Source organism: Homalodisca vitripennis, chromosome 5 (assembly GCF_021130785.1).
Source record: "Homalodisca vitripennis isolate AUS2020 chromosome 5, UT_GWSS_2.1, whole genome shotgun sequence".
Classification (NCBI taxonomy): Eukaryota; Metazoa; Arthropoda; class Insecta; order Hemiptera; family Cicadellidae; genus Homalodisca; species Homalodisca vitripennis.
Genome location: NC_060211.1, coordinates 80560666 through 80573533, shown reverse-complemented (window position 1 = coordinate 80573533; position 12868 = coordinate 80560666). Strand labels below are relative to the sequence as shown.

The 12868-nt window shown below is 32.0% G+C and overlaps 1 protein-coding gene across 3 annotated transcripts in view; it reads left to right on the top strand.

Annotated features, from left to right (window-relative positions):
- Window positions 1-2489: 2489 nt before the first annotated feature.
- Window positions 2490-12868, top strand: part of LOC124362434 (ubiquitin carboxyl-terminal hydrolase MINDY-3 homolog) — a 28870-nt gene continuing 18491 nt past the window's right edge. For all 3 annotated transcript variants that reach the window (XM_046816930.1, XM_046816932.1, XM_046816933.1), the window contains exons 1-2: window positions 2490-2740; window positions 11244-11377. In XM_046816930.1, the coding sequence (XP_046672886.1) occupies window positions 2632-2740; window positions 11244-11377 (243 nt within the window). In that variant the 5' untranslated portion in view covers window positions 2490-2631. The remainder of the gene's footprint in view (window positions 2741-11243; window positions 11378-12868) is intronic.

Genomic DNA, 12868 nt, shown 5'->3' with positions numbered 1-12868 from the left:
AGAGCTGTAGGCAAGTGTTTCACCAAGAACGTATACTAACCCTCCCCTCCATTTTTATCTATTCCGTATCAATTTACACTTTTAAACACATTACCGATTTTCCTACCCACAATCATATATATCCCACCAGAAATAAAAATAGTTTAACAGTACCCCACCATAGTAACAATATGTTCCGCAAATCAATAGAATATTTAGGACCTACAATTTATAACAGATTGCCAGATTATTTAAAAGCCAGCACTTCACTTGCATCTTTTAAAAACAAACTAAAAGACTTTCTTGTGAAAAACTGTTTTTACTCACTCTCTGAATTTTTGTGCCCCACCCAACCTTACAAGTAAAACTATCATTAGTACTGTTTTTCAATATATTTTTAATTTGTAGTTTTACCAGATATAGCAATATTTTTAGTATTTAGTTATTTTATACATATTGACAATTCTCGATACATGTTAATGTTAATGAGAAATAAATGATTTTGATTTGATTTGATTTGATTTGATAACATAGTCGGCTATTATTAGGGATAGTGAGAGATAAGACAAGTAAAGAATTGAACGGCCAAACCTCAATGACCAGCTTTTTCCGGATTGAACTGTTCATAATTGGACTCGGAAGCTGACCCTCTACTGAACATTGTTGTTCCCTCGCTTCTTATGGGTAGTTCTGGCGTTTCTTTGGCTTTTTATATGAATCAGTTTATAAACAAATGAAACCACGTCGCTAAATGAAGTGTGTTATACCATTAAATAACCATCAAAGTAGAAACTGTCTATTTTCAAGTACATAAACAAAGAATGTCTATTTTCAAATACATAAACAAAGAATGTCTATTTTCAAATACATAAACAAAGAATGTCAACAATAACAGTTAAACATGTGAAAGAAAAAAACATGTTTATAATTATAATGTATAAACGAAACGCCATTCTTCTCAGCAGAAACAATACTCTACTTAGCTTATTACAACGTTTCTCAACGTAAGATCTCCAAGTACGTTGGTGATCAAGAGTTAACCTAAGCAGCCTAACTGTAAAGTAGCCGAAACGAAAGGCCAGGGTCTGTGTTTTAGACCTATTAAATATATTGATAGAAACCAATCAGCTACTGGTTAATGCAGAGACATTTCCCACAACAGTGGAAATCTCACATTGAGTAGATTTGTGTCATTTGCAAAGAGTACAAAATTACCAATGAGATGGTAGTACAGATTGTTAATTGAAACTAAGAAAAGGAGGGCACAGTACGGAGCCCTGGAGGACACCATGCTTTATCTTGCTTGATGGGCTGAGATATTTCACCATACTATCTAACCATCAGTTACCTATTATCAAGATAGGATTTAATAATCCTGAGTGCACCACACCCCAGCCCGTAGGGAGCCTGTTTCTTGAGCAGAATTTAATGAGAAGTACAGTGTTGAAGGTGTGTGAGAGATTACAAAACAAAACAGAAGTAGATTGTTTGGCTTCGAAAGATCTTAGACATAACAGGAATTAGGGTAATTAGCCTATAGCTAGATATATAATAATGAGGGCATTTCTTATATACCATATACATGTATATATATATAATGTTATAAGATTGGAGCTATGCTAAAAATAATCTTTAAAAATTGGTTGACATACTGATCCTTACTATTGGTAGGTTAAAATATATTCACTATGCCAGTGGTATTCATAGATTCCCACTCAAAACAGGGTTTATTAGAGAAAAGTATGAGTAAACACGTGGCAAAAGGCCCTCTGCTCGGCAAGGCATTAATAATTTTATCTATTGAATTACTAAAATAATTATAAAACTTTCAACATTAGCAACAAATTTCTATAGATTTGGGCACCCAGTGTTCGAAGTTAGTTCCGTCTGTATTCGGTCATAATAATTGATTCAGCCTGTTATAATACTGATAATAGACAACCATTCATTTAAGGGTTTCCTACAATTAAGTATATATATGTTGAATGGAAATGTGGCTGTTCGGAAAATATCGACAAAGGTGGGATATGTTGAAAGACTTGGTACAACACCAATATTCAGCTGTATTTAATGTAACAATACATTAAATACATAGATAATAGACAACCATTCATTTAAGGGTTTCCTACAATTAAGTATATATATGTTGAATGGAAATGTGGCTGTTCGGAAAATATCGACAAAGGTGGGATATGTTGAAAGACTTGGTACAACACCAATATTCAGCTGTATTTAATGTAACAATACATTAAATACATAGATAATAGACAACCATTCATTTAAGGGTTTCCTACAATTAAGTATATATATGTTGAATGGAAATGTGGCTGTTCGGAAAATATCGACAAAGGTGGGATATGTTGAAAGACTTGGTACAACACCAATATTCAGCTGTATTTAATGTAACAATACATTAAATTTATATTAATATTGAAATTGCCTTTACTATGTACTGGTTTTAGTCGTACACAATCGGGCAAAAAAAAAGACTGTGATTCTGAAAAAATGAAGGTACTATCAATTTGGAATTTGGGAAACTGTCAGGTTTAAAATTTAGGTTATGTGTGGATGAGATATGATTTGAGATTGTTGAAGTCATAAATGGTGCTTGTTAGTATTATTGGATTCATGTTTTATAACACTTGATACTCAATGGCTTCTAACGTTTCCGATGATGGACCAAATAGTGAATTAAATGAGATAATAAAATTAATGTGGGGATCCAATGTGAAGGAAGATGTTTTCCAAAGATGGACTCAGGGTGTGTAACTACTCTAGACATCAATAGTTACTGCTCAGGTTTTACAGATTTTTGTGATTAAAACAAATACTTAGTAAATATTTAATGTGTGGCTAGCCCTTATGTGTTTGGTTAACCAAATATCTATACAATATAATCCTAATGAATGGATGTTTGGTTAACTCTTAGCAGTACTATTCATTTTAGTCTTGATTAAATTATACGTTACATTTTTGGAAACTAGTATAATGGCTTATTATAATACTTATATTTTGTAAGAACCGCTCACTTTCTAAAATCCTATACATATATTTAAGTTTGTTTTGTGGTTACTAAGACATAGGTTAAACTTTCCTTCAGACGTTTTTGTTGTTAAAAAAAAATTAAAAAAAGGTCTCATTGTAACCATATACTACTCATAAACAGTTGTGATATTTTAAGAATTACACATATTTTTCAAGTTAAAGTAAGATACATAGAAATATTAAGAAAGTACACATAAAAAATAAGTTATTTAATCAAAATTCTGTAAAATTTCACACATAGATTCATGTTACTTCTTATATTGTTTACCCTAGGTCTCCATTCCCAGTGGCCTTTAATGTTAAAGAAATATGAACAATTTAAAAGATCATGCAACCATGCATTATGTAATCTTGTTACCTTATTTTTGTGACAATAATCAATGGTACTTCATCCGGAGGCCACTAATTTATGGCGAGACTTTAATAAGCAGCCTACATAGCCTATTTGTTATTCAAACATCATTATCAAATGATTCAGTATATTACCCAACTTCGATATTACATAATACTTGTACAACAAGAATTATTATACATTATAACAATAAATAACAGTAGCATTAAAAATAAAAAAAAAACAACTTTAACCTGGACCACATGTTGGAGATACTTTACAATACTTACATTTTGCCCGGATAGCTGTGAGCAACCGCTTTTGTGAAGTGGAGGAAAGGATTCTCATCCGATAGGCGCGCTTCTATGCAGTATAAACAATTACAAAGATAGTCTGCTAGACAGTCTGCCGATATTACACTTCTCAAACTCTATAACCGCTCGCCAAGAACTTTCAATCTCATATTCATTGCCATTTACAAAATCTCAAAAAAATAGATATTACTCATTGTTTATTGTTTACATTAGACATTATAATAATTTAGGGTCATTCCATGTCAAGTCAACCAGGTCATGACACCCACCTCTTTAGATTTTGATCAAACTTGGCACAATTGTTGCATTTGCTATCCTATTGATAAATACCAAATTTTATTTCTCTTTCTCCTATAGTTTTTTTTCTACAAATTTTTTAATTTTCTTAATTTAACACGATTTTAGGCCTCGGATTTTGCGTCATGCAATGTAACTTGTAGGTTAAAAAATTAATATCATGAAAACTATTTGAGATATCACCATGAAACTTTGCATAATATTTAATTAATATATTTAAAATAAAGAAAAAATACATTCACTAACCTATCTCAACTCCAAAAAATAATAAAAATATTATAATCAGAATTTTTTTTTATTTGAAAACCGTTGTCGGGATTTACTAAAATTGCAATATCTCAGGTCTCAGACCTGGTAGAGTGTTCATATTTTTTTTACATACTCCTAGATACATAGGCTAATATATAAACAAAAAAGATGTATGGCTTTTTCACATGTTTGACTGATATTCAACATTATTTATGAGTAACAAACTTACAGTCCAACTAAAAGAATACGCAATTTGAAACATTTGGTTTGAAAGTAAATTAAAGTTTAATTTTAACTTTTCTTGTATTAAGTTGTTATCAGAATAAAAATACTCAATTAAACTTAGTACTCAAGCCACTTTCAATTTAAAAGTATTTACAAAACCTTTATGAAGATAAATTGTAAATTATTTACTACTGATCATGTTTGTATCAACTATGAAGTGTTTAAAATTTTATATATCCACTTATTTTGTATAATTATTTCTAAAATCAATTAATTATTGATAGAGCAAGGGGTCAGAACCAAGACATGACAAAGATTTATAAAAAAGACATTATAAGCACTAATATTTACACAGCATGTATGACTCATCTATCTTGTCTCAACAGGATCCTTTCATGTTGGTTCATGCTCCTAGCTCTACAGCTAACCACTGAACACTGCCTCAGTTTAGATCTTGCTTTGAGTGAGTGAAGACCTATAGTGCAAACTTCTTGTGCAGTGATTGTGATTTTTAATTTTATTAAGTGAAAAGTGAAACATAACAGTTACAGTATATAACTATGTGATTTCCATTCAATGTTTTTTAATAAAACTATTTAGTTTTGAAGTAAAGATGCACCTTTTAATTTTGGAAATCAACAAGAGTCAATTTTCTCTGACTCAGTGATTGTGTAAAACTAAGTGAATAGGCTAGTTACAGGTTGTACCTATTTTTCTTCTTGGACTTTAAAATGGGATAAGCGGAAATCAAAATGACAAATCCTCAACCTTGTAGCATTGGACTATTTAAACAATCAGACTGTTTTCAGACAACTTATACACCTTCCAAAAAATTACAATCTGTATCAGAATTAACTGAGGAAGAAAAAGAATTTCAGGTGACCGAATATATGATAAAACAAGCAAGAAAACTTAAACGAGAGAAAGGTATCCTAGCTATCCCTGACTCTAAAAAAGGTAACACTCTCTCCGAAAACACAGTTAAACTTATGACAGACTTTTACCAAAGTGATGAGAATTCAAGAGTTTTACCCGGAGCAAAAGATAAAGTGAGCATTAAAAAAAATATTTATATGAAAAAAAGACTTATTCTCAGTAATTTGAGAGAGCTTTACTCTTGTTTTAAATGGGAATGCCCCGACTTAAAAATATGATTCTCGAAATTTTGCAGTTTAAGACCAAAGTGGTGTGTCCTTGCTGGGTCAGCAGGTACCCATACAGTATGTGTATGCAGCATACACCAGAATGTGAAATTGTTACTAGATGCTGTAAAAATTGAAGAAAGTTACAAAGATTTGATCAAGATGTTGGTTTGTAATGTTGAAAACAGTGTCTATGCTACGCCATTGTGACAACTGTCCGTCTGATGATGCCCTGATTGAATACTTAACTGCAAAATTGAGCGACGATTATGATTTAGAAGAAGAAATAATTATAAGCCAATGGGTTAATACTGACAGGACAGAAATGGTTAAGCAATCAATCAGCATTGAAGACTTTATTTCTTTACTGAGCAAATCTGTAGAAAACCTAATCCCACATTCATATATTACAAAATCACAGTCTAAAACTTTAAAAAAACTGAAAGAAGACCCGCCTTTGAATACAGCAATTGTAGTAATGGATTTCAGAGAAAATTATTCTTACACCATTCAAAATTAAATCCAAAGTTATCACTGGAACAGAGGTGGATGCACAATTCATCCAGTTGGTCTCTACTTGAAAAAGGATGATAAAGTTTTAATTTCCAACCATTGTTTCATAAGTGATGATTTACAACATGACACTTGTTTTGCGAATTACATACAAAAAGAAATTTTGAAATGGCTGAAAGAAAATCATTCCGAAATAAACCAAGTTTATTATTTGACTGACGGCTGTGCTGGTCAATACAAAAATAGAAATAGTTTCAAAAACCTAACAAACCATCATGAAGACTTTGGAATGAAAGCCGAATATTCATTCTTTGCAACAAGCCACGGGAAATCAATATGTGATGGCTTGGGAGGAACTGTTAAGAGAATTATGAGAAAAGCCAGCCTTCAACTTTCAGATGAAAATCAAATCAAGACAGCAACTGCAGTTTATGACTTCTGTAAAGTCAACATTGAAAAAATAAACTTTCACTTTATTGACACAAAAAATGCTGAAGCTTTCAGATTGGAGTTAGTGTCACGATTTTTAACCACCAAGACTATTCCCGGTACTAGAAGTTTCCATTATTTCAAACCATTAAATACAAATGAAATTGAAATAAGAAGGACTACTGATAGTCCTAATCGTACTCTAATGTTTTCTTTTGATTCTGCTACGGATTGGGTCTGCATTCAACCATCTTTAAACGATTATGTGGCTGCAAACTACGATGGAAAGTGGTACTTTGGAGTCGTTAAAATTGTGTTTCATGAAGAAGAAGATGCTGAAATTCTTTTTCTTCACCCTCCAGGACCTGCTGCCAGCTTTTTCTGGCCTCAAAGAGAAGACTTGTGCATAATACCTTTGGAGCACATTATCAGTACAGTTGATGCACCGCAATCAAATAGCACTGGCAGAATGTACTACTTCAAAAAAGAGTGTATCAGAAAAACAGAAGAGTGTTGGATGAAGTGGAAAAATATAACAAGCAGAACTAATAATTGCTATAAAACATATTGATTCTTAGACTTCAGTTTTTATTTTATTTCACATTTATTAAATGTAAGTAAACCGCAAATTTATAATTTCTTAATAATATTCTACTTTTTGGAATATTAACTTAACTAAACATGTGAAAAAGCCATACATCTTTTTTGTTTATCTGTTAGCCTATGTATCTAGGAGTATGTAAAAAAAATATGAACACTCTACCAAGTCTGAGACCTGAGATATTGCAATTTTAGTTAATCCTAACAACGGTTTTCAAATAAAAAAATTTCTGATTATAATATTTTTATTATTTTTTGGAGTTGAGATAGGTTAGTGAATGTATTTTTTCTTTATTTTAAATATATTAATTAAATATTAGGCAAAGTTTCATGGTGATATCTCAAATAGTTTTCAAGATATTAATTTTTTAAGCTACAAGTTACATTGCAAGACACGAAATCCGAGGCCTAAAATCGCATTAAATTAAGAAAATTAAAAAATTTGTAGAAAAAAAACTATAAGAGATAGAGAAATAAAATTTGGTATTTATCAATAGGATAGCGAATGCAATAATTGTGCCAAGTTTCTTCAAATCTAAAGAGGTGGGTGTCAAATTAATTATTTACTGGGTGATTTGACATGGAATGACCCTTTATCAATACGTCAGTCATATGTTAGGTTAAATAAATTATAACATAGAATTATACATAGAAACAATCAATACATTCGATAAAAACAACTGAGTTATGAGTGTTGAGCGCTTATTAACTGGAAACGTTGGATTGTTTTTTGAACTCTTGATTTAGATATAAGGTTTCGATTGGGATAAGTGTCATTAAATAAATTCCTTACTTCATCATAAGATCTCACGCAGTCTCCGCAGCCTCACATCATCAGGATCATATTGGCTTATGTTCACTTAAACACTCCATTTCTATGTAAAGTATCACAAAAAAATCTTAACATTGTTAATTGTGACAAGAAACTGGATGAGATATCTGTACTTAACAATAAACTTCATGACTAAATTAGCCTTTAATTTTTTATGAGTGTGTATATTCTTGTTACACAAATGAAAATAAATGTATTCCATTCACACCTCACCAGAAGTACAGAGGTACAAGGTTCTACTACAGCTCTCTTGGTACCAAAAATTTAATAGACATATAAGAATTATATTTTGTTGAATAAGGACTCTTTCTAAATTTGTAGAAGTTGTTCATCACCAAGAAGCTATGACATAATATCTTACACGAGACTCAAGAAAAGTGAAATAGGCAGATTTTATTGCCTCTAGAGTACATAATTGCTTGAGTCTACATATGAGAAAGGTTCCTGAACAGAGTTTTTTGTGTAGCTGGTCCACATGTGGCATCCAAGATAGATAGTATTCAATTATTATGGCAAGGTACTTTATGTTGGTTTTACAGTTTTGTCCTGTTAAGTTTTGTATTTATTTAGAACTAGTGATTTGGAACACAGTACTATTAAATCATAGTGAAAGATCTTTCTGTGTTAATTAATAGTTGCTTTGATATCATCTGCATACATTAGTGATTCACAGATTCGTGATAAGTGAGTGGGCATATCGTTAGTTAACAGAAGGAACAGTACTGATCTCAAGACTGACCCTTAGGCATAGGTGCTGACTTATGAAATTTATTGCAGGGGCGGAACTGTAGGATCACGGAGTGGGGGGGCCTGGAAGGGTGGGCACATTTTTTGGATTATATACAATATGACTATATGCAACATACAGTATATACCTATATGAACAATTACCATCTCAGGCAGTACTAAGTTATTTCAAGGCCTTCCAGATAACAAAAAAGTGTTAAATTATACAAAACACTTTAGACTAAAACAGAATATAATTTTAATAGGATTCCTTTCACAGTTTATGAATTCAAATAATAAACATAACTTTACTTTTCTTTTAGACTATTTTTGCTCAAATTGTTGCTTTTTGATATATTGTTACCAGTGATTTGATTTTATTTTTTTAAGTTCTGTCAACACAAAACATTTTGTAAATTGAAAAGTAAACAATCTCAGAATAAAGATGGTCTGGACCTCCTCTGAAAATGTTATAGGACTAAGGTAGGTTATTCCAGGCTTGTTTGAGGATGCTTTCCTTCAAGGATTTCAAGAAGGCACTATATCTTTGATTCTACCTCTATAGCATCAATATTGGGCCATCGGATACTAATGTTGACTTCCTCTACAGAATCCATTACATGAGAAAACAGTAAAAGGAAGAAAAACGTCTTGAAGTGAAGCATATTATCAAGAAACCTAGAGCATTTTGAAGCGGAATCTGAATTTTCTTCTTGGGAAAATGTTTTCAAAAACATCAAAATGTTGCCATAGTGCTTTATAATTCTAAAAATGCTGTTTGGTCTCATTGTCAATATTGTTGGACAAAGTGGACTTAGATTTGTTGAATTAGTTTTGTCATAATTTATAGTTTTATAAATATATATATTCATTTTGGTAATGCCCTTATTATATTTATAAAATCTTTTGCAAGACTCATTATGTCCCTCATGACAGAAAGGTTTCTCAAATTGCCTTCTACAGCTAAGTTCAGTGAGTGTGCCGCACAGTGAATATAAGTAGCCAAAGGGTGCAAATCAGTAATTAATTTCTGCAAACCTTTAAACTCGCCATTCATGTTTGATGCCCCATCATAGCACTGACCTTGTAACTTGTCGATTGGAAGTCAAAGTAGAATGTCATTAACTATTTCAAACAAAGTTATAGCTTTCATGTTTGTGGTTTCATATAAACCAATAAAGTCCTCATTATTATTGAGATCATTACTTACAGTAGGAATGCAAATCACAACTTGCACTTTAATTGAAATATCACTTTTTTCGTCAAGCAAAATTGTAAAGTATTTGCATTTTTTAATTTATTTTACAACAATACGCAGAATGGCGTCTGCTATAGTTGGATTATTTCATTTTGAGTGTCATGAGACAGTCATTTGTAACTTGTACACCTCATCCATTTCTTAAGCTCAGGGGTGCCATTTTCTCTCAAATCGATTTGTTGCCAAAAGTTAGAGCTAAGTTCTTCATATCTACGGTTAGCTAGACCCTGGCGGCATAAGAACTTTAACAAAATAAAAATAACCATAAGACAAGAGCATGCCTTCTTCATATCGGTAATATTTTTTTCATTTAACTGAACCACTACATTCGGACTAGAGTTGAAGGCCAGTTTCGAGATACCTTCATTGTGAGTTTCAGAATTTTCGTGGACTTCAAACTTTTTGATGGCATTTTTCCAGTTATAATACCCGATATGGATAAAACTATTCTCCTTTTACTTACAAAACTGTAATAACCCCTTGGAATTTGCTTCCCAACATATTTTACAGAATACCTTATCAGTTGGAGCTGATTCAATCTACTCAACAGACTTCAACCAAGAATTTTGGAAAGTTCTCCTATTACCATCAAGAGACTCAAGCCTCTTGAGCCCCTAGTAGTCAGTGCCTATGCTCTTAAGGTGCTTCTTGGTGTATATGTAGTAGTTCTGATTGTGCCTTTACTGTTACAGTAGATTAGTATACATCAACTCAACAAGCTGTTTCCTGTTAGTTAAGTAGCTGTGGAACCAGCTTGCTGATTTTCCTGCTATACCTAGTCCTGTAGTTTTACAGCTAGGCAATTGTGATTAAGGCAATCAAAAGCATTCTTGTAATAAAAAAAAGTCCTCTTCTAGTTTATCTATAATAAAACAAATTTAAAATAATAATAGTAAAAATGTAAAAATGCTCTATAAGTTGTATTAAAGCAGTTAGTGTTGATCTGACTTTCTAGAAACCACGTTTTTTATTTATAAGCTGGTTACTTTGCTCAAGATAGAGCTGCTCCAATCGCCTTTGAGAAGGTTATTATAAGAGATATTGGAGGGTAACGATTTATTTATGAAGCAGACCTCTTTTTGACCTTGATTTTCTAGGCTAATTCACTGTTTACCTCAGTTGTTGATGGCCGTTTTTACCATAATAGACATTGTCCATTTAGTCTAAAGGTTTTTATGTGAGTCGAAGCTTTACCTGACTGTACCAACTGATAATAATTCTGCCTCCACCACTTCTTGACCTGCACAAAAACAGAGGGGATACACTCCAAACAGATTTTATAAATGATATATTTTTGTCGCAGGTTTTCACTTTAGTGCGGATGAGCCGACAGCTCTGGTGCAGTGGGAAGGAGGACCTTGTGCAGTCTTAGCTCCGGTCCAAGCGTTTATCCTGAAGTCACTTGTATCAGAAACTTGGACTAGCAACTGGAGAGAGGTTAAGCTCATTGAATTCTTAAATAAATAATTCTTGTACTATTTTATGTATTTTGTATGCATTTTCAGGTAAAAATTTTTGTATAGAAGAGAAGAATTACCATCTATTTCCACATAAAATATAATAAGTGGTTTTTCGTACGGTTGTGTTGTGGTTGTGGTTGTACAGACACAAAATATTTGTATATTTTGAATACTATTCACATTTGTTATTTCATATTTAATAACAAATGATCCTCTATTATTTGGTTTATAAATTTGAGTTAGCTACTATAGTATTGTTTTATTATATTTATAAAAGTTTATAAAAAGCACATTGTTTATATATTTATGACACTTATACCGACCAGAAAATATTGATCTACTGTTTTTAATAAAGTGGTTATTTAATTTTTCTACATAAGGAGAAAACAATTTGCCCTTAAGGTAAACAAACTTCACGTATAAGTAACAGACAATTGGAAACAAAATCTTTTAGAATGGTCTGAAACAAAAAATTAAAAATATAAACAAGTTATATATGGTAATTGACAGCTCCCAGAAAAGGAAATGTAGGATGTTACTTTATATTATTAATAACTCTTTACTGTTTAAACAATTTCAAAACAATTGCATACAAACATCAGTCACTATGTTATAAATAAATTGTAAGCCACTCATACCTGCATTCACAATTTCAGTCATTCCCATTTAATCCCTCTGTCATTCTTATCAATTTGCTCACCAAAACTAGAGCATTCCAGCAGCTCATCATTAACTTGTCAACCGAGTAAGACACCGTTGACTCCAAAAGGTGTCTTAATCGAGCTTTAAATCATTGCTCGTTGTACCAAGTTGAATTTGAATCGGCAGTAAATTACAACCTCAAGAATATAGAGAAAGAGCAAATCCAGAAATCCCAACTGCCTGGAGGAATTTTTGAAAAAAAAAATGTTTTTTTAGATGAGCTACCCCAAAGCCTTAATCCGTATGTTAAATGTGGGTACACTAGGTTAAAATAGACTGTTCGTAGTAAATCCACAGAACATAATTTTGAGAGGTTTCATAAAACATAGATGCCTGAAGAAACCTTAGAACATATATTTTCAATATGGTTGTCTCAAGTCAGCCTCTGATCAAGGTACATCATAAGGAACTTGGTGGACTAAGTTTCCTCAATTAAGATGTTATCCACTCTTAGGGAAACACTATCATTATGATCTTGTTGACAAAGACAGAAATTGATCATGTTTGATTTGAATTGTTGGCCCTCAGATTTACTGATTAGAAATACTGAGTACATAAATTAAGTTCTAGAGAGAAATTCTTGTTTTGATTTAGCTTTAATGCAAAGAGTTGTCTCGTCTGCATACTGAACCATTTTTCTTGTCTAGAGGAATGAGTTCAATTTGTTGATGTACACAATGAATAGGAATGGTCCCAAGATATATCCCTGTGGGATACTATAAGCCATTTTTACTGTTTCTGATAAAGAATTGGCAATCTACACACA